Genomic DNA, 23736 nt, shown 5'->3' on the forward strand with positions numbered 1-23736 from the left:
GCTTTAAAGCTGTTGACCAAAGCCTTGGAGATTTTAATCTTCTTTGATCGCCAAGAAAACTTTATTATGTCTATGCATTGTTTTACTTTTAATTTGTGTTAATACGTTTTGGTCTCTTGATTATTTTATGGTATTTCTCCCATATGTATTTTACACAACATATAATGCTGACCAGTTTATAAAGGTAGGTTCTGGTCTTTTATAGTTAGTGAGAACTGCTCCTGGGTCAGAAATCTCCTTAAATGGGTCTGGAAAGCTTAGCTGGCATATGACGCTTCCCTTCTGAGCCAAATCCACCCTACTCACCAAAGAGCTTACACATGCAAGCAAACTGAGAAACTCTTTCAGAGAGTGGCTACTGCCCTCTTTACCCAAGATTTGAGTGACTGACGGACAGTGGTCGCATGATGTTTCCAGTTAAGACACAGCCCTTCTAACACATGCTTTTCTAGGGGAGATGCCTACAGGCATCCTTTGTTTAAAATATCTTTTCACTCTCCCCTAACTGGGGTTCTCTAACTCCATTATACATGTGAAATGTATGGAAGGTGTATCTATATATGGGGATGGTGTTGAGGTTGCCTCTAATGCTTATAAATGCTTCTGACTGGATGCATAATGGAGTGCATTGGGCTTCACAACGGCAGATGGATTGTTTAGTGGTTGTTCAGTTGCGTGCCAGACCACGGAGCCAGCATTTAGAAGGGAACCTGTGTTAGGACTAAACATTAGGAGGACTCCAAGTCCCTCCTAATGTTTAGCGGATTACCTCGACTTCCCCACCTGGCCTGGTGTTTCGAAGAGGTAGTTGGACAAGGTGGCTCCCGCTCTTGAACAATTTAAGGCATCTTTTTACAACAAGCAATTCCTGAGGTATTAGCATTTGAAACACTGGTCACATCCCACTTGGTACAATGTCCGCAGCGTTGTTCATCCCCCCTCTTGATGGCTGGTGCCCTGCCCCACTGTGAACACCCCTCGCCACCGGAATGTCTTATCCAGAACTGATGGGTTCTGAGTTACATAACTTAAACCATTTGTGCCAACCCAGTAGGCATTCTGGAGTAATGGCACCATCACCAGCTGTTTCCCCGACTGAACAGCCTGTGGTTAGGTGGACTGTCACTATGCCCCTCCTCCAGGAACGTGACAATGTCTCTGCACCTCAAAAGAGACCATTCTTCATCCCAAGCATGGGTGGTAACTTTGTTACTGTGGAGGTGCTTGTTAGATCCAGAGGGTTTTGTCGCAAGTGCATCAAAACCCATTAACACACCAGCATCAGCTCCTGAAACCACAATCACAGCATTGTACTGTGAAGTGTATATTTTACAGGTCTGATAGTTCTGCTACTGGTTGGAGGTACACAATCCTGGAGAAGGACTTTGTACATGTTACCTGCCCCAAGCTAAACTCTGACTGTAGCACCTAGTGTGTAAATGGTGTACTAATGTTTTGAGTCATCTCTCTGGTTATTAAGAGCTAGAGATTTCAGATTTTCTTTCCTAGTAATTGTTTAATGTGTCGTCTCTTTTGCTTATATATTTTAAAGCACTTTTCATGTATAAAGTACAGTACTGAACATTCAGTTTTTAACGGACATAAAAGTATCTTAGTAGTGTACACTACCTCTTTGAGTAAGCCAAATAAGTATTTGTCTCACTATTCTGAGTTCCTCAAATATAACGGATATTTCCTTGGTCATCTGGTGTGAGGTTCAACAGTCCTGCGGCTCTGAGGACAGCAATTGAAAAAGAATCACATTTTTATAACTGGAGCTCAATAACTTCTGAATACCTTGAAAGAATCAGGTCTCACAACTACCTTACACCGTTTAACATACGCCTTGATTGCTAGGTTCCCTTACTTTGCTGTGAAAAATATCTTCAAGTTTAATTATGTTGGTTTGCGAGATTCCAGAGTTTATCTAGTTCATACTGTTCAGCGACTGCAATGCATGTTTTTTTATTGTTTACAATTAGGGAGTGGCTCACAAGTCTAAATGGAAGTTGAGCTATCAGAGATAATGTTTCTCTTTTGAGATTTTGAAACTAAGATAATGAATCATCCAAAAAAGAGACTGTGTTGCTAGGTTTGCTACTTCAATATTTTGAATATGGACTAGGGGTTATTTACAGCTGGGTGGTAATTGGAAATGCGTTATTAATCAGAAGTCCCATTCTGCCCATCTTATGCTTTCCCGAATTCCCCTTGAGCATCAGAAAGTTCAGCAGTTGATACAAAAATAAACCTCACATTTTTTGGGGTGGTGTAAAATTGAAAAGAAAAAGCCAGACAAAGTCCATGATATGGTGGCCAACTCACCATTATGTTTTTAGATAAAGTGCCCTGCCATGAAATGTCGGAGGGAGCATTTGCAGCTAAAATTTGCTTCCAACATGAGGGTAGGTAGACATTAAATACAGTGTGTCAGCCTGCTCTGGCCTTGTAGAGACAGAGCCTCTTCTGACCCAGAGGTTGGCCCACTAAATCCTAAATCAGACATCGAAGCCCAGCTTTGTGGGTTTGGGTCAATTACTAGACTTGAAGGGCTTTTCTACTTAACAAATTTAGACAACTTAACTTTGCTGGCTTCCTAGATCGGAAGATTCTTCTAAAAAGTAGTCATGGATTCTACTGTCATCCTGAGGACTTAAGGTGGTGTCTAAGTACATGGCCAGCCCATCTTTGTAAAGGAAGATATTGCTCTCCATTATTTAATAGGCATTATCTGAATAGTCAAGTTAGAACTATATACATTAAAGGATTTCCTGGAAATTTAGCTGATTCCATGTTTAATAATTTTAATGAATATAAGTATTGCTTGATTTTAGGAAGTATAGTCCGGCACAATAAGGAGCCCATTGGCATTTTGGTAACTTCTAGAGACCATTACATTAATGATGTGTTTGTGAATTCAGAAATAGACTTATGCAAAAACTGTAGTGTATTAAATGTGTGACATTACCGTGCCATTAGATTCAAGCCTAAAAAAGTCTATACTCAAAAAAAAATTGAATTCTACTTCATTTAACACCACTTCACAATTTAAAAAAACAAATAACAAACCCAAATCAGGTTGGAGTCCATTAATCTTCTCATCAATTGAAAGATTCATATAAAGTGGAATTGACTCGGAGCCACTCCGATGAGAAGCCACAGCATAAACATCAAAAAGTTCTTTTATGTCCTTGCGGCTTCGTACACTGTGACACAAAAAGACAAGTTCATGTGTCTGATTTCAGAAATGCAACACCAACATACACGCATTAAGTAAAAATATCTTTGTTAGATTTTACCTGAAAGATTTAAAAAGTTCCACAAATTCAACAAAATTCATATTGCTATCAGAAACCATGAATGACTGGAAGCCCTTCATCCCTCCTTTAACTCGGCCATGCCAACTAGAGCTGCTCCAGGTGCTAAGACCAAAAAAAAAAAAAAAAAAAAAGATGTTACTATGTATTGAAGATCTTGCAACGACGGCATATTCCAGAAACAGGGCATTAGGTATATCATCAGTTAATAGTACTATTACCTTGTCAACCTATTAAGGTTATGATAAAAACTCAATTGTTTTGTTCAATTTATTCTTTGGTGGATGTTCATTATTCTCATAAGCATTAACAGAAAAATTTGATTTATGACATTATCTGAGGATCATATAATGTTCAAAAGGACGTGCGCTGAGCCAGAACAAGTTCTCTGCACCTCCTGGTACTTTTAAAAATTGTGTGTTGATTTAGCGAGCACTGCTGCTTTTCAGAATTTGGTTGTGAAAGAAAAGGAAACCCCGTACTTACCCGCACTCCTGCACCCGCTGACACCCGGCTTCCCGCGCCTCCCCGGTCCACCACGGGATTCTCCCAATTGTTGTGGAGGGAGGAGCGGAATTACCGATCACTACCGGGTTAGAGGGGAGGAGGGCGCAACACCATTGGATGCCTTATAAAAGCAGAAGCTTTTCACTCGCGCAGGAGACGCGCGCTGAGCCAGAACAAGTTCTCCGCACCTCCTGGTACTTTTAAAAATTATGAGTTGATTTATTTTAGAATTTGGTTGTGAAAGAAAGGGAAACCCCGCACTTACCCGCACTCCTGCACCCGCTGACACCCGGCTTCCCGGTCCACCACAGGATTCTCCCGATTGTTGTGGAGGGAGGAGCGGAATTACCGATCACTACCGGGTTAGAGGGGAGGAGGGCGCAACGCCATTGGATGACTACACCGTTAACGCCTATAAAACCAGAGGATGTTCTCCACGCACAGCAGACGCGCGCCAAAGGCAAGCCCGTCTGCGTCCGTCCGGGGCTAGGGGCCACAACCCCTGCCCGTTTACCGTCCCAACCCATAACCTACAGCCCTAACTCCCAATGCAATCTGAGGGGGGAAACCCCAGCCTCATGCCACTCTTTATGGGAACCAGCAGTCCAACATACCACCTGCCCACAATGTGGGTTTCAATTCCTTCCTACCCCCCTACCAATAAAGGTGCAGCACAGCATGTACCTTTTAAACTGTAGGTCCCTCCCCAGACACTCCTTGGAAATTTCCATTCTACTAGAAGAGCTACATCCTGACTCTCTGTTCCTGACAGAAACTTGGCTGCAAGCAGAATCAACACCTGACCTCATTCAGGCCCTCCCCCAAGGCTACCAAATATTGCGTGCTGACCGCAGAAGCGGAAGGGGGAGGTCTAGCAGTCATCTATAAAGAATGTTATGGGTGTCGCAGCACCTCCATTGACATACCAGACTGTAAAAGTCTCCCCTTCACTATAGACTTCTCCCCCACCTGCACCTTTACGGGAGTGCTCTTATACCGCCCACCCGGCGCCCCGGGACAATTCCCTATTACCCTCCCACCTATTATTGCCAGTCTGGCATACAGCCCATCTAATTTTACCCTTTTAGGGGATTTTAATTTCCATTTTGATGACCCCACAGACTTCACCGCTTCAGAACTAACTATGAGCCTCTCTGCTCTTCAGCTCAAACAGTTAGTCTCCAAACCAACCCATATTAAAGGTCATCTCCTGGACCCTTTCTTTAGCAATAGCTCAGATGTTCGAGTTGGCATCCCTTCCCCCCTTCCTTGGACGGACCACTTCCTTATCCAACTATCTTGGCTCACTCAAGACTCACACCCCACTGGTCAACGAGAATTATAAACAAGCATTTCCAATGCATTAGGTCTCACATTTACGCAGTTTAAACTTTTGGCATTGTAAATGACTGCCTTTTTTTATGTTTTAAAACCCAAATCATAAATAAAAAGCATTGTCATTTACAATGCCAAAATCTCAAACTTGCGTAAATGTGAGACCTATTGCATTGCAAATGCTTGTTCAATACAGTTAGTGATGCCATTATAGCAACAAGACTACAAAATCCCTGAATGGAAAGAAAAAATCTTGACCGGATTCGCTGATCATGCATGGATCTGGGAAACTCAAGAGCGCTGGTTAGTTTATGACGTGGGTATGAGTTTTGTGCTTCCTGTGACAACCTCTGATCTGTGAGCTCTGTTGGGCGACACACAGGTTGCTGTAGCTTTCAGAGCTTCGGTTGTAGGCGGGGCTTCAACGCGAGGGGCGTGGCCCTCAGACGGCCGCTCCCGCCCCACGGTAGGCGTGCACATTGGTGGTGACGTGTCTCCGGCCCCTGGAACTGCAGAAGGAGCTGAGCGCGGCCAGAGTAGGAGCAGCTGGAAGGGGGCCATGCAGCCAGCCCAGGGTGCCCCAGGGGGGCCCTGACTGCAGCCTGGTGAGTGCGGGGCCCACGGCATGGGATGGGGAGACTGGGCATTTCACTGTCATTAATCGACTGGGATTCGTGAGAGATCAAAGGGGGAGAGCGCTCAGGGGGAAATCTTGAGGGGAGGAGGAGAGGGTACTGAGGAGCAATGCAGGCGCGAGCTAGGGGAGAGTAAATTGGGGAGTGACCAGGAGCCAAGAATGAAGCTCTGCCAAAGAAGGCGGGTAGAGCCGGGGCAAAGAAAATAAAGATAGATCAGGGGCAAAGTGAAGGAGGGGCACAGAATGGAGGAGATTAGGGGCGGAGAAGGAGGGGAGCTCGGCCAAAAAGGAGGGTAACTACGAGGCCCAGAAAGAGGGGAGATCAGGTGTAACAAGTAAGGCTCGGTGATGAAACAAGACAGAGCGTGCTGCGCATTACAAAAACGAAAGTGGAGCCTGCGATGACGGAAGGGAGATGTGCACATGCGTGTGTTCACAGGCGCGTACACAGACCCCAATCGGCGTGTGCCCCGGTCTGTATCACTTGGCAGGCAAGGCGGTAACAATAGGTCTCGCTGGCGACTGCGTCGCCATGTGCGAGACCTTAAAATGGATCTCTGACTCGCTTGACTCAGTACTCCCCATCAAACTTATTGAACCCAAACGCAACAATGCGACCGCTCCTTGGTACTCCCCGGAGCTACAGGAATTAAAGCGCACATGTAAAAAGATTGAACGGAGATGGCGACTTGACTACTCTCCTTCGAGTAGCAATTAAAAACTACAAGGACAAAATTAAACAAGCACAATCATCTTTTATCGAGGAGAAAATCAATGAGGCAGCCTCAAAACCTAAGGAAATATACCGCATAGCAAAAACTCTTATTGAACTCCTTGAAAACCCCCGAGATCCCGTGAGTGCTCAAACCCGCTGTAATAACTTAGCAGAATTTTTCCTCCACAAAATCGAAACAATCTATACTTCTTTCCCCCATCCCGTGACCCCGCCTCAGACACGCTCCGATCCAGAGCCTCAACACTTAGTCACACTTGACCATTTCCCTCCGTTAGATCCTATCATTCTTGAATCCATTATGCACCAGGTAAAATCTGGATCTCCTAATGACCCTGCACCCCCAAGCACCTTACTCCCAGCTACCAGCCATGTTTTACCCATAATTTTGGAACTTCTCAATGCTTCTTTATCCACTGGCATTGTCCTACTTCCATGGAAACGAGCCATGGTCAGAGCCCTCCTTAAGAAACCTAATATGGACCAAAATAACCCCACCAACTATCGACCCATTTCCCTGCTGCCCTGGCTAAGTAAAATTCTGGAGAAACATGCTAAAACAGTGTTAACAGAGTTCCTTGAAACTAACCATCTGTTGGACTCCACCCAGACGGGGTTTCGCCCCCTTCATGGAACTGAAACCGTTCTGGGCGTAGTGACGCAAGAGGCCAGGAGGATCCTAGATCAGGGAGGCTCTGCAGCCATTATCCTCCTCGATTTATGTGCCGCCTTCGACACTGTGAGCCACAACATCCTACTACATCGGCTTAGCAGAAAGGGAATCGCGGGGATGGCAATCGCCTGGCTTAGGTCGTTCCTCTCCAATTGCTCCTTCCAAGTCTTCGAAGGTGATTACACCTCCCCCAGCAAGCCCCTTGGCTGCGGTGTGCCGAAGGGCTCCTCCCTGAGCCCAACTTTATTTAACCTACACATGAGCGCACTAGCCGGTGTCGTACGCCCTTTTGAAGTGAAAATTGTCACTTATGCGGATGACACTCAGCTGGTGGTGGCTCTCAACTCCCTGCAAGCCGCACCCAACTGTCTGAGGAACTGCCTGGAAGCAGTCGCCGACTGGATGACATCCTCCTGTCTTAAAATGAACGGCAATAAAACAGAGCTTATGCTCTTTGGTAACCCCTCTAACACCACCATTAACTCACTATGGCCTCAGTCCCTGGGACCTGCCCCAGAGCCCAAATACACCATCCAAAGCCTGGACATCTGGCTAGATATCAATTTCAACTATCACGCAGCCAAATTCTCAGCCACTTGCTTTGGCCTACTAAGACTCCTGCGTAAAATCCTCCCTCTGCTACCTTTTCATGCAAGACAGATCATGATCGAAGGTCTAATCTTACCCCGCTTGGACTTTGGGAACGCCTTATATTTAGGTGCCCCCATGATGACCCTAAACAAGCTACAGATCATTCAGAATTATGCCGCCAAAACCCTTCTCCAGATCCCTCGCCGACTCCCAGTAAAACATAGACTGAAGGACCTTCACTGGCTCCCTGTGAAGTAAAGGGTTGAATTCAAAGCACTATGTACTGCTCATCGAGCGTTCTGAGGAACTGGCGCTATCATCAACCAATCGCTGATAACCGCCTATCAGCCGACCAGACAACTCAGCTCAAGATCTTCTTTCCTAGCCGTGAATCCTAGGTTCAAAAGAGCCAGGTATGAAGGCCGCTCATTCTCCTATAACTCGGCCAGGCTTTGGAACTCCCTCCCCCTCCAACTCAGATCAGAGCCCAAGTTACTTACCTTTCGTAAACTTTTAGAGACCTTGCTTTTTAACAAACCAGAATAGTTGCTGAACTGTTTTTGTTATAGGCGTGATGTCTGCAGCGCTAGGACGCCTAAGGGTAGCTAACGCGCTTTATAAATGTTCTTTTCATTTCATTCCTTCAAAAGGTTAATATAGTTTCTCTTGATGACATTACTTGGAATGTAATTACAGGAGGAAGGGATGTATTTACGAAATGCTGTGAGTTAAGCATTGCTGATGCACAGAGCACAATATTACAAAGCAGAATCATTTCACAAAGTCTAGCAGGATTAAAATACAAACAAATGTTTTAACAAGAACCTTACGTTATGTACTCCGCTTGATTTAATTTCAGGGGGCTCTAATCATAGAAGCTTGTAGAAAATAGACGCAATGGGTTTGCGACCCACAATGAATTTTGTTGGGCCTGTTTAACATTTACTGATGTAGGCTCAAAGGATTCACTGGGCAAATGGTTTCAAGAGGCCCCCTTAGCAGTTTTAAAAACAAAGTTCCAACATTTTGTATATAAAACGACTTAGCAACCAATTTGTGGAACTGACATTAAATTGTTAATGCTCTTCATTTTGCCAATGTGGAGACTGAGATCTTGATCTTCTTTATATTTTTTATAAATACTCTTATGTAAATGCCACATACAGAAAAACAGAAAAACTGTACTGTCGGATCAAAAGCACTTCGGCCCTCATTAAGAGTGTACCAGTTTCGGTGCAGGGATACAAGAAGTCCAGAATCCTTGATTCTGAACTGTATCCCACCACCAAAAAGCAGTGACTAGGAACGTTGACCCTGGAATGTAAATAAACACAGATCCAAAGATTATCTTATTTGGGCTGCCTTCAAGAAACATCCTTTGTGCAAAGCAGTGTTTCTCACAGCAGGAAGCACTGAAGCTGTCTCTAAGCTGGAGTACCTACAACACAGGCACAAGGAAATATGAGATCTCAGCGCCTGGCTGTCGTCATCCTTCCCGAAGCAGTATTCATGGGCAGACCTAGAAACTTCCTCACCATCAAAAACAAGCTACATCCAAATCTCTGCTCCTTGAATTGCAGTACTCAATGTTACCTTGTTAAATGAAGTGTCATAGAATTGTTTGAGGTAGCTCAGCCTCTCCCTCCTCACTTCAGTGTCTTTGTTTCCTCTCTCCAGCAACAGGAATGCGGGCAATGCACTTCCACTGTCTGGGAATGTTTTCTCAACTTCAGCTCAAGAAATACCAAACCAGGGGCATCCAAATGCTTTCGTTTCATACTTAGGCAAAGCATTTGTGACGCAACTTTTAGGAGTAAACATCAGAAGACATAGCTCTTGCATTTGTAGATTCTCCGTTCTATGTTTGCATTATTTATCCTGTATATTTTCTGACGATTCTTTCATCATGAGCATATTGCATTATTCTAGCTTAACCTAAAGGGCTCAACAGTTCCCTATATATGCTTTCAGCCATTACTTTACGCTTCCAATCCCTCAGCAGATCAGCTGTCCATGCTGAAGCAGTGGTCTAGCAATAGCCTAGAAGTGGACTTAACTGTTGACCTGATTCTAGGGCCTATCCTAGGTGCCCAATATAAAACTTTATCACATGCAAATAATAATGTTTCTTTTTACCTTTTGGCTATCCTTGGAGTGCATGTTATGTAACACGTCTACTCTATGTGCCTAAAACCCTCCCTGAAAATTTTGACCTTGATTTACTACTTAAAACTTCCAATTGTCACCTCTCCTTTTTTTCTTTGAATGACCCTGTCAGTATGCCTTCCCTCTGAGTCATGTGCATGTTTGCCTCAATATCTGTATTTGTGTAAGTTGCCCACACCTCATCTCAAAGCTTGAAACCGGTCCTTCAGGGTAAATAAGACGGTGAAATGGAGCATTACCTAATCTGCTCTACCTCATCTACTAATTGCACCAACCATCTGCATGAACTCATATACCCACCCTCACCAATGAACATACCTAACTGATACTAATTTGAATCCACCTCAAAGTCACTAGCTTGGACATGAAGACATGTAATGGTCTCCTTGAGAAAATTAAATTAAACCCTTTACAAAAATAACTACTGGATTAACTACTTACATTGGTTCCCGAGCAAAGTGCTGATTGGCATAAAGCACTTTAACACCTTGTTACTGCTAATAAGCGCTACATAAATGTATTTGCAATACAATACTCAATAAACAATCTGTTAACTTTCCGTAGTGCCCACTCCGGGTCCTTCCATCCCCTATCGATTTATCAATAGATGTCAGCTGAAGGGCCAAGAGTCAGACAAGGGGTCAGCCCTGAGGTGTCATATTGGGTTAAAGGGTGAGTGATCTCACTTCTGGCAAATACCACTGATTCTGATAGCGCACTCGCTAGGCTAGTGAGTCATTGTCATACATGGCCAAAACTGCAGTGCACAGAGACCATTCACTGTCACACACAGGCAACAAAATCTTAGAGGGAACATTGCCTAGAAATGCACCCACTGCCTTTGACCATGCCAGAAACCTCAGAATCATCATTGACAACAAGCTCACCATGAAATCACAGATCAACACTGTCTCCTCCGCCTGCTTCCTCACTCTGTGTATGCTACATAACATCTTGAATTGGCTACCCCTACACACCAGACTCATCATGCACGGGCAGTCATCAACAGCCGACTGGACTACGGCAACGCCCTCTACGTAGGAATCACTGAACACATCCTATAGAGACTTCAGACCATACAGAAGGTGGCAGCCAGACCCATCATCAGCCTTCTCCGACAAACTCACATCACACACTACCTAAGGCAACTCCACTGGCTCACCGTAGAGAAAATATGCCAATTCAAGCTGCTGACCCACGCACTCAAGGTTATACACAACCAAGGACCTGCATACATTAACCACCATTTGAACTTCCACCAACAGTGGAGAAGACTACGCTCTGCTTCCCTTTCACTGCCCATACTCCTGCATCTACTGAAGCAGAAGTGGAGGACGCTCCTTCACCCATGTAGCAGGAAAGACCTGGAACAGCCCTCCCTGTGCACCTCTGTATCATCACCTCTCTTCCAGATATCCAACTGGCCCTCAAGACCTGGTTGTTCGAATAAGCCTCGGGGACCTGCAAGCGCCTGTATACCCTATCAGGTGATTAGCTGTGCTTTATAAATCCTAATTGATTGATCTGCATATAAGAGTATGGGCACAGATTGATCCCCTATCTTTGAAACATCCGGGCACGTCCACAATAAATATTCTGTAATACCATTAATGTAGACTAGGAGCAAAAAAGGTGTTAAAATCCATCCCTGTCTTACGCCTCTCAGGGACTCTATTTGAGTTGATAATTCCTCTTGTGGACCATATAGGGCCGAAAAATTGAAGTCTTGATGCAAGCGTTTAATTAGGGTAAGTACATTTGGTTCCACCCCCCATTTTCTGATTTATTTCCCATCATTTGTTCTTGTTGACTACATCAAAAGCGCTTGAAAGATCAATAAAAGCCCCCCCTTTACCCTTCACATATTTGCTAGTGATCAGATGCAAATTTAAGTGCTTGTTCTACAGTGCCTATACAATGCCTAAACCCATACTGGACAGGCATTAGAATTTTATTTTCCCTGCCCATGTCTCTAGTCAGGCCAGAATCACCTGTCCCAGGATTTCTGCAGTGGCGTCAATTAAAGAGATTGGTTTATAGCATGCTTGGGCTAATTTGTCTTGGATGAGAGTGGCCGGTCTCCAAGATTCAGGGATTTCACCCTCAACTGTGCTTTTTATGACATTTGTTAACACTGGACTCCATAAACAAATGGTTTCGGCTGGTTGGATGGTAAGCACCCTTTCTGATCAAGTAAACTGGTTTGACAAATCAAAAACTGTCCTCAGATGAACCTACATCTGGGCAGAGCTACAGTCCCCCTCTGTAGTACTCCCCAAAGCTATTCTATTAATTCTATTAATCCCATAAGATAGTGGGCAGCTGCACTGTCAAACCAGATCTAAAAATGAACTGAAAGTCCTCCTATTTCAATGGACCTGCCTTCTCTAAATCCCATGACGAACCGCCAGCACTGTAAATGGTGTGAACGTAGGTTGTACCATATCTAGTTACAAGTACCTTGCTTTTACTATTTATGCGCTCTCTTTTATACTGCCACTGTAAACATGTACACCATCTTGTTTGCAACTAATCCATGCATTTAATCGTTTCTTTGCTCTTATACTATACTTCTAATACAACTGTTCATCTATTTAATGAAACACCTACCACAAATTACAGAACTAGTTGCAAGCTATAATTATTTACCTGCAATCAGTTTCCCTATTGCTTATTTGTTTACCAATACATTTGTTTCCAGGTTGCTGGAAAGACCCCATTTGAGTTGACGAGATATCATAGACCAGCTATGGCCCATATGCATCAACACATTTTCCCATAGACACAGAATGGGCAAAACCCTTTGATGCATCTGGCCCATAGTTCTTAGTTCCATAGTCGTTGATCAAGATGCAAAAGTTAAAAAAATGTTGGTTGGGGAATGATGTGGATTTGAAAGAAGAGGTCTAGTGGTTGCGTGAGAGAAAGAGATATGTGAATTGCATGAAAGGTAGTAATGGGGATAGGTGGACGAGGCTTATCTTTATGTTTGGACCCTCCGAAGGGGGTTATGGTTTTGAGGTTGGCTGTAGGAGTGGGAGCGAGGGAAGGTTTAAAATCTTGAGAGGGATTCAATTGGATGAGGAAGGATGTAGTATTTTTTTTAAATTGTAGGACGGTAGAGTCAGTAAATAGAAGACAGAGTCAGTGGAACAGATGTTCAGTAGATGAAATGGGGGTGAGTCTAGCTGTGAGGTAAGGGTCTAAATTCTTAGGTCAGATAACGCTGTGAGGGTGCCTAGACAGGGGACCGGTGGTTCTTACATTTACGGGACATTAGATTATTTTCGTCCTAGAGTAAACTGAGTATCATCTAGATATAGATATGCAAATTCACATTTTGTATTCCAAAAACGTGAATTTAATCACAAATTAATTTATACACATGCACAAACAGACTAATAGGGTGTTATTTTCTGTGTGAGTACAACTTTTGACAAGACAGGGATCCCCTGAAAAGTTAATGAACTCCTAGACTCTAATCTACGTTTGGAATTTAAGGTTTGTAGTGTGTGTGAGAAGTTGACCTGGCATATGCTGTCCACTATTCTAGTGGACACCTTGCACAAGTCCAAACGACCAATATTGATGGTAGGTTTAAAGACAACCTTTATAGAACGCTATCCTAGTGGGAGCTGTGGAGAGCAGCCTTCAGACTAAGTCTTGAAGGAATGTAAAGCAGCTTGCTTTACCAATCTATAATCTTGTGAATGACCAAATGAAAGGAGAACCATACCAGGTATATATATATAAAATATATGTATTTATTCTAAACACACCCCTCTAGTCTCTTTATGAGGCTAGAAGCAAAAGTACAATACAATTATTAATTAGCACACAGTAAATTAGCACAATATATGTTTTGCACTAGGGGCCTCACAAACCATATACTAAGAAAGTGGTATAAGAACCACGAGGAGCATAGAGACCAGGCCTTGGGCCTGTAGAACCGCTGGGGCAACCAGGAACCACACAAGGTAGGGACGCAGGAGACCCACGGGGGACGCGTGCATTGTCTAAACACAGCAGCGAATCACCATTGACTTCTATGTAGAAAGTTGCGGTTAGATTTTTAAAGAATAAGGACACTTAGGAGTGGACTAGGAACAAACCCCTTCAGTACTGGACACTTCGAGAGTCAAGACCTACGGGAGCACCAAAGTACTCGTGTTACCTCACTCAGGGAAGCCGGGTGCATAGGTGTCTTTTCGTGTCGGGTTTCAATGTCGTTTCCTATGGAGACCTGCAAAGAAGTGCTGCAAGTGACCAGATGAAGAGTTTTCCGATGGATCCAAGGGTGGATCGAAGATCTGAAGAACCTGAAAGCAGGAGGGACAGAGTCTGGGTCACTTGCCAGTGACCAGGTAGGCAACAAGAAGATGCCAGCAGATGTCGAGTGAATTCAGGTGATGTAGGTGAAGCTTGACTCTTCAGCCACGAGGACCAGGAGGCGTCGACGACAACCAGGAGCTGGATTCGAGCTGTCCCACGTCGGCTGTTGAGTGCTGCAGCATCGGTATCGGATTGGACCCAACAAGCCTTGGCAACAGCAACCCACGCAGTATGGAAAGATTGGGTTTGGTGCAGACCAGCAAGGCCTGAGGGACTCACCCTTTGGAGGGGAGTCAGGGCACGTCTGGAGCAACCAGGAAATCCCAAGAAACAAAGAAGATTCCTTCGTGGGGACCCACCAATCGACGGACCAGGGATTGCGAAGGGGCCTCGAGCAGAAATGCAGGAAGCGGGCACACGGAACAATCGTGAAGTGTAGGCCCACTAGCTTCGGTGCAAAAGGTGCTCAGAGCTTGCACTACAAGTAGACCAATGGACAACTTTGTGAAAGCTCGGGAAGTCAATGCACTAGCAAATGTGCTGGATATCCAGGAGTTCCAGTCCCACGTCTCTCGAGATGGCTAGAAGTCTCAGCTTTGCGGGGGACTCGTGTCGGCCTCGGAGATGTCTGGAAGTCCATGTCGTGTGTCGCAGATTCTTCGGGATCCGGCGGGAGCCTCGAAAATGCAGACCGGCAAGATCCTTCTTTGGTGCCTGTTTGAACAGGGGGAGTCACTCCTTGACCCCAAGGGAGATTTCTTCAGTCTTCTAGTCCAAATAGAATGTCCAATGTCCAAGATATATGTTGCAGAGTTTCGTCCAGGGCAATCTAAAGCCCTAAGGACTGAGTTCCTATACTTATACTAAGTTTAGGGGATGGACTAACTCCAAGGTTCCGCCTATGAGAGGACCTGGGGAGGGGGTGGTTACATCCCTTCTCCTTTGTCTAGTTTCGCGCCAGAGCTGGGGCTGAGTGCCCCAGCAACCTGTTTGAACTGGGAAATGCACAGGGACACCTTGTGTGCCCCAGGCACTGTCTGAAAAGCATTCACTGAATGCACCCACCCTGCCCCAATACACTAAAGACTGTCTGGGGAGGAGGTTACACCTCCCTGGACAGGAAACCTATTGTCCAGGCATCCCATGCCGGAGTTTCGTCCAGCAGCAGGAGGTCAGACTCGTGTCTGTGGCAGCAACATCCATTTTGTGATGCTGGCGCTCTGTTTTACTTTTACCGGTTAGATCAGTGTGTACATGTCTCCTCCCTCTAGAAGTGTGGAATGCTACCCCCGCCGCCAGAACTGGCGGTAGTATTCCAAAGTGTTTGACACCAAAAACAACATGTTTTGATGCAGCCAGCCATGCTAGGGCACCCTCTCACACAAAACCAAGCACTCTGCCTCCAGGACTGTCAAGGCCTGCCATAGGAGTGACTTATAGGTTTATATGTGTCTGTTTTAGAAGGTAGATATAGGTATACTGTATCTAAGTAAGGGGTGCAAGCACCACCTTACCCAGGCTGCAGTAGCAGACCTGTGGTGTCATTTTGGAAGGCTTCCCAGGGGTGGCATAATACATGCTTCAGCCCCTGGTAGGCCTCTGGGGTACCTATGCCCTTGGTACACCAATCTGGAGTGTACCTGATGTACTTGCAATCAATTAAGAGAGGGAAACAGATAGGCTGGGACCCTGGATAGCAGGATCCCAGCCAAACTAAGTCAAAAACCATCAAAACACCAGGCAAAAAGTGGGGGTAACCATGCAGTCGGATTCCACCTTCCTACAGTGTGCTCCCCTACATTTTGCTTGTTTGTGAAAATAACTGATTCTAAAATATATGCATGGATGAAAAGAAACTTTGTTTATCATCTAATTAAAAAGCAACATTGTTTATAAGCCCAATAAAAAATAGACCGGGAAAACATATGCAATTCTCAGGGATTCATTTTAACATACTTTATCTCATCAGAAATAAGAGATACCATACAAAAGGGAATGTACTCTCAGCACTATTGCATTACTGCCCACCACTGATGGCAATAATGGTTGTAAAAGGCCCGAGCTGCAGGCAAAAGCCTACAAGTGAGAAGGCCTTCAACAACTATTATAACTTGAGAGAAAAGAGCTATAAATCTATCAGAACATTCTACCCCATGAGTGTAGAATGTTGTAAAAAATAGACAAATCTAAACAAAGACAAACATTGGAAATTTGGAGCAGGTCTGTATCAGCCATTATTGGCCGAGCCAATCCAGTATCTTTCTTGCAACCGTCAATATTCCAATGCCCTGAGTTATTTAAAATGACACACATTACTGTGCATGGAGATTTGAGATCTACCTAACCAGTACGATTGTCATATACCTAAGTAGTCAGATTCACCACAACTTGAGAGCATTTATAATGTCAACAATAGTTTTCGTCTAAATGTAATTCTTCACACTTTCATCTGGACAACTGCCACATTATTTCCATGAGTATGAATTGATTAATAATCAACAGTAGCTCACACAAATTACAGGGTATGTGGGATTGATATATATGCAGGACAACTGTGGTAAGCCTTATTCAAAATGATTTAACTGGCAAATACATCGCCACAGCAGGAAAAAGTTGACCTCATAACAAAAAGAGTACCCAGGAAATGTACTCAGAAAGTCGAAACTAGTTGTATTTATTTGCCAACTATGACACCATACTGTAGATAATAGCCCATGATGGTACAGTCTCAATTGTATTTTGAGACCCACAGTCTAGTATGCTCATTTCTGATGTGCTATTCGATGTCCTTACTGATGAATTAGTGAAGATGAATTCATTGCTTTGAAACAAAGCTTAGTAAATAAAAATTTCAATTCAAGTCAACATTCATCAAGAAGAAATACTAATAAAAAATAAAATGCTGATCGATCTGCCGAAGACAATGGAGCGGCAATAGGTTATACTTACTGGTATATACCTTTTGCCATCAACATTAAAAAATGTTTTCTCATCTAAAAGCGAGTCATCTGGTAATAAAAGCAAGGACATTTTTAAAATAGTGCCAGACTTTTCCTCCCCGAGTGCTGCAGTCAGACTCTTTACCCCCATCAGCGAATGGACAAGCCAACTTGCCCTATATTGTCACGACAAAATCAAAACTATCCAAGACTCCTTTGTGGAATCCGTCCTGGGTAAGGGAGGGAGCATAGTCCCTCTACCCTCCAGCATCCCTGCGGTGGGTCCTTCTTTCATTCACACAGTTTCCTCCCATTCCTTTGGAAACGTCCTTGGAGATTATGAAAGGCCTCAAGTCAGGCTCAGGACATTATGAAAGGTCTCGAGTCAGGCTCTCCCTCGGACCCATGTCTGACCAAAGTGCTGGCATCCGTAGCAGAGATTATTAATCCAGCCGTCAATATTGTCCTCAACTCCTTGCTGAAAAATGTCCAGGAGCCAGGCAGATGGAAAAGTGCGAAAATCCTCCCACTATTAAAAATGCCCTCTGCCAACCCCTTGGTAGCATCCAAATATAGATCGATATTACTCCTGCCTTTCTTCTCTAAAGCCCTTGAGAAATATGTGAATTTAGTTACCACAGAATATGTGGAAACTAATAATCTGCTCCAACCCAGCCAGTCCGGCTTTAGAGCCAATTTCAGCACAGAGACTGCCTTGCTTGAAATCTCGGAGTCTATTAAAGTCAAATTAGATAAAGGAGGTAAAGCGGTGCTGATAATGCTGTACCTCTCCGCGGCTTTTGACACTGTTCACCATGACCGACTCCTGCATAGCCTGCAGGAGTGCGGCTTGGGAGGCATGATGCTCAAGTGGTTCACCTCCTTTCTGGAGGCCAGACACCAAGAGACCTGGTACCCTCCTTTCGTCGCTCCTATTCCCCCCATGAAGGTGGGTGTTCCTCAGGGTTCCATTTTGAGCCCAAAACCTTTTAATCTATATATGGCTCCCCTTGCTTCCTTGGCTGAAGCATGCGGCGCCATAATTATTTATTATGCTGACGATACGCAGCTTTTGTTCACATGAACAAGGGCAAGGACTTTATAGGGGAGAAGATCAAAAAAAGCCTGATGGGGGGTTTCTCTTGGCTCAGGTAGAATCAATTCAAATGTAACCCAGAGAAATCTGAGATAATTTTCTTTGGCTCTCCATCTCATGGCGAGTGGCAACAATGGTGGCCATCAGACATGTCACCTCCCCTAACCTTGGTTAATACAGTTAAGAACCTGGGAGTTAAGTTGGAAGACACCCTGTCCATGAAAGCTCAAATTCAGGCAGTTGCCGGATCCTGTTTTGGCCTCCTATGAATGCTTAAGAAATTTCTCCCCTTACTACCTATCGCCCACAAGAAGACTGTGGTCCAAGCCTTCATTGTCTCCAGGTTGGAATATGTAAATGTCCTGTATCTGGGTCTCCCAGATTACCTACTGAGTAGACTTCAGGTGGTCCAGAACGCGGCCACCAGGGCGATTCTCCTGCTGGGACCCAGAGCTCGGCTCTCCTCTCACCTGAAGGCTTTGCACTGGCTTCCTGTCCGAAAAAGACTTCGCTTTAAAGTCTTGGTTTTGGCTTATAAGGCTTTACATGACGCGGGTGCTCACTATATCAGAAAGAGAGTTCTACACTATGTTCCCGGCAGAACCTCGAGATCTTCCTTTCGGCAGCAGGCGATTGGTCCTAAGTTTTCCCACACTCGCACCGGTGGCTGCTCCGTCCAAGTCCAGGCTGCCCGGAAGAGGCACCTTCTGCCGTTGTAACTCAGACAGGGGCCTGGCTTACTCACCACCAGGAAGCAGCTGAAAACCAGGTTATTTCAGCAACAACCTTAAGGCTTCTTCCCTTTTGCAGTAATAGTAACATTCCTGCCCTGAGGTTCTCTTAGCGCCGGGACACTCTTCCTGAGTAGCTGTGCGCTCTATAAGTACCCATTAATATAACATTACAATGCATTCTCTACAGCCTTCGATATTTCCACTTCCCCTTTTTGCCTTTCCTCAGGATATGTGGACTGAGGAAGGTAATGAGAGAGGCAAAGGTTGTGGGTAAATGAAAAGTGAGCCTCCTCATCACAACCCGCTCCTCCTGGGATGCCCACTGTCCCTGTAAAGCAGGAAGGGCCAGAGACCAGGAAGGAAGGGGAGGTAATTATCTACAGCTCGTGTCTCTGCCTTGTCAAATGAACAAGAGCATTTTGGAAGGAACGAGGGAGAATCAGGAACTGCAGGGACTACTTCCTTCTACAGTTACTGCTGTTCATATTTGTCTCTACTGCGTGGCAGTAGCTGTTTAAGAGGGACAGCATGTTAATGGACATTCAACTCTCAAATGGAGCAAATGTTCGAATAGCCTTATAGCTCACTGCAAGAATAATACACCAGCCTTTACATGTCTGGGCAGTATCACTGAAAGTGAGTAGTGGTCCATGTCAAATGTTTGGGCTAACTGGTCTATTAAATATAAGAAGAACGGAAGCAGCAGGATTGTTCCACCATTGACTGTGAAAAATGATTCTCACTGGAATCTTAATAAAATATGCTACTTTTGGTTGGAAATACAGCAATGTGTGTTTACATATATAAAGAAAACAAAAGTAATAAAACAATAACAAAACACAAAGCAACACAACCAAAACAATGAAAGGCACCACACAAAACAGTCAAAATAGAACTCGACACACCTACCACACAATAACAAAATAATATACAAAAATAGAACAGCTTAAAAAACGCAACATATAATAACCATAACAAAATGCAGCGCCACATGTATGTAGGCATTCTTATCACACTATGGTGCAATAATGAAATTAATGATCAACTACAAATGACTTGGATAAAAATGAATGAGAACTAAAAGGCTGTGAAATAAACAGTGCCACACAGTATTTACCTTTCTGACTACATGTTGAGTGGTGGAGGGATTATTTCTAATGCTACATCCTCTCTAAAGAACACTGAAAAACAGAGTTAAGGCCGAAAAAACTACCTACGTGTTAAAAGATATGGCAACTGTTTTTTAATTTTGAAACTTGTCGGTTCTTAAAGTTAACAAATATGGTTCACAAAAAACATATGTGATGCCCTTTTTGATGACACATGAAACCTTCATGATAAACGCTGTTGAACAGCTTACCATTCATTTGTGAAAACTAACGTACACAAAAAAAACACTTTAATGGAAAGTATTACCATGCATCATAAAATAATGGAAGGGAAGGTAGTACAATACATCTCGAACACTTGCATTTCAATTAGTTTCTGCAAGGAGGAATCCCTATAAAAATACAACGTGTCAGCCATCAAGAGCGTCAAGAAGTGGGCAGTTTAAATTTGAAACTGTTTACATCACAAGTCTTCCTAGATCTAACAGGCAAAATGCTTACTAAACGCCTTTAAAACCTAGAAATCCCATTCGGCACTAGTGTAAGTTTCCAGCAGTAATATGTACCTTTTTAAAAAACATTGCTGCTCATTGAAATTTTACTCTGAACCAATCACTTTAATCTGAAACTTCGACCCATCTACATCTTTACATGCTCATAGATTTCATGTCCATTCGAGGTACCACAGCTGCTTGGTGAAGATGGATGCAAAGGGAGGGGTGATCCATTAGGAAAACGTATCTACTTCTGGTGTGATCAATATAGGATACTTTGGAAGGCCATAGTGAGTTGACTATTGAGAAATATAGCTACTCGTTTGATATTTGACTGCATTGGTCTCTTTAATCTGCAACTTCCACACAGCTACATACTTACCAGTCCATAAATCTTACCAAGGCACCACCCTGTGAAAGTCGGTAGAAAGGACTGAAGAAACTAATCAGGGATTGTTTGGCGACCATATGAAATACTTGGGGAAGCTAGAGCGGTGAGACACTGATGCGTGTTGCGCTCCAAGAGCACAAAGTGTGACACCGTGCTGGAGCTGGTGGTTGTATGGACAGGAGTGTTGCCCCACTGCTTTTAAGTAGTGCGTACATAGTAGAAACAAAAAATTACAATAACTTTGAGTTACTATCATTTTATGCTTCGTGCTGCTTTGCGGGCGAGGCTGCTCTGCTCTCGGAGCAGGGGAGGATGGGTTTGCCCACTCCTAAGTGCACAATGACTATTTGGTTGGACCTCTCGGGCTGCACAAACTAGTCATGCACACTTTCCCTGATCTCCATGAAGGCTGCATTACAGCCTGCGTTGAGAACATGCTTAAGCCCCCATTCCCTGGTCAGCGTCAAACCAGGAAGCTCAAAACCAATCACAACGCTGCATTGCAGTGTTGTGATTGGTCAGGGGTGCCTGAGTGCTTACCAATCACAACGCACACATGCAGCATTGGTCAAGTATGTATACTAAATTATAATTTCCTATGAAGAGTGGTGCAATAACAGACACATTTTTTATATAAGGAATAAAATAACCCCTGCCGCACACTATAAAGATATTGCAAGTCACCAAAGAGTACCAAAACCATATAGAGGAATGAGGCCGAGTTCCTTTATAAGGCTATGGAACTCGAGATGACTTGCAATATCCTTATGTACACCATGGGGAACTTTATCCTATATAATACACGGTCATGCCATAATTTTTTCCACAAACCACATAAAACCTTGGTGCGTAGCTCTTTCTTGGACAGAGCATGTTTGCAAACATTAAGAATAAAAATAAAACCTCTAATGCAAAATTACATGCATAAAAACCTGTTCGATATCTGCGGCAAACTGATATTGGAAACAGTTCAATATAAGTCAATATGAAAAAAAAAGATGCAGTAGCTTCAGAATGTGTAGAAACATGCAGACAGATTCTAGCTTTTCTCCGAGTGCAAAAAATAAACATTTTCTCTGCTTGTCATTGTAAATTATTAAAATAGAGCATAAGGAAGAAAAACAACGTTCCCTTTTCGTTGCTTTAAACATCTGCTTCAATTATGCTCAATGACCTGGCCTGTCTTTCACCTCAGCTGCTGGCAGCAGGCATTGTGGTGGCAGAACTCAACTGTACTAAGTTATGATGGTCAAGTTCTGACTTCTTTTCTTTAAAATCGACGACTGGGTGCGTCTCAAGTTGCTGATTATAAAAAAATTAGAGACTGCCATTCATACAGGTATTACAGAATACCATGTAATATAAAAAAATCTAACAGCCACCATCAACTGAAATTCTCCTATCACAGGGGAAATGTTAGCATCGTAGAATACAACTCAACTAAGTATTTCTCATGAAAGCCATGGGGGATTTCATAATAACTTGATAACCCTCAACAACATAAGATTTCGACCCCACAGATACCAGAAAGTCTATAAAACAAGCATTGGAATAGCCAATAGGTCCCACCTTTGGGACCTCATAAATGTTTAGCCATGCAACAGTTAATGTTGTTGCAGTAAGGATATTGTGCTGCATAGCTAAATACTTATAAAGTCCCAAAGGCGAGACCTATTGGCTATGCCAATACTTGTTTCTGTTGCTGTCAGCTGACATTTGTAGCAAACCTGGCTCTTCTTCATGTCAGGGCATAATGCCTGCAGACATGACGGGTTTTGTTGCAGAGTCTCCACCCAGTGTATTCCCAGAAGGTGGGCCTTCGGTAGAGAGAGAAAAGAAGGAAAGTTTGGGCTTTGGGGCAGCCGTGAAGGGGTCATATGGTTGACTTAGCACAGTAGAAAGTGAAACATAATTCGATTAGGAGAGGTTTGTAGGTTTTGTGGCTTGTAATGTGAGCAGACTACACCTTATAGTCTTTGGGGTAGTTCAATAACACACGTGCTTTGATCTGGGTAATTGTGCTTTGTAACATGTACTTGCTGCCTATGTTATACTATCTAGCTGGCGTCTATGCTATGTTATGCAATGCTTTGTAATGAACAGCAGCTGTTGTCAACTGCAATTGTTGAAGAAAGTTGTAACACAAATGCTAAGTAGGCAAACTTTTATTTTCTAAATTTTGAGATGTTGTTGCTTATGAGTACACTTATTTAGCACAACACAGGTATTTTGTGTAAGTCACGCAAAAATATTTTCACGTTCTAATGCTATTTTGTTCCGTGCTCGGCTCGTACTTGGGTCTTAGAGCCAAGCCGGATGGCTGGCTCTGTTCTTTCTATGAATTCTGGGGCTCGCCCATCCGCCTCTACCCGTTGCCGAAGAATTCAAGCGTCTATGGGTACGAAAATGGCTAAGCAGAGCCAATCTGAGCAGCCCAAATTCCCTTCGCATTCACGGCTTTAAATTCTTAGCCCAGGTGACCCGTCCAAGGCATCTTTCAGAAGTGTTCATTATGCAACAAAAATCTTGAAACCAAAAAACGACGACAGAAGGGCGCACGTCGTGAAGGGGAATATTAATGAACAATATAAACGAAGGCAGGTGCAGAATAGCAGTTGCCTGAAGGCGCTCTGAACAAAACTAATTGTCGCATTTAAGGCGCTAGGTGGATTCCCTTTTTTG

General features: G+C 43.8%; 1 protein-coding gene across 3 annotated transcripts in view; it reads right to left on the reverse strand.

Annotated features, from left to right (window-relative positions):
* The window catches only part of PLCE1 (phospholipase C epsilon 1), a 1554148-nt gene that overhangs the window by 489397 nt on the left and 1041015 nt on the right, over positions 1-23736 (reverse strand). For all 3 annotated transcript variants that reach the window (XM_078643386.1, XM_078643388.1, XM_078643387.1), the window contains exons 12-13: positions 3300-3422; positions 3070-3206 (exon numbers count right to left, since the gene is read on the reverse strand). In XM_078643386.1, the coding sequence (XP_078499512.1) occupies positions 3070-3206; positions 3300-3422 (260 nt within the window). The remainder of the gene's footprint in view (positions 1-3069; positions 3207-3299; positions 3423-23736) is intronic.

The sequence above is a fragment of the Lissotriton helveticus genome, chromosome 5_1 (assembly GCF_964261635.1).
Source record: "Lissotriton helveticus chromosome 5_1, aLisHel1.1, whole genome shotgun sequence".
NCBI lineage: Eukaryota > Metazoa > Chordata > Amphibia > Caudata > Salamandridae > Lissotriton > Lissotriton helveticus.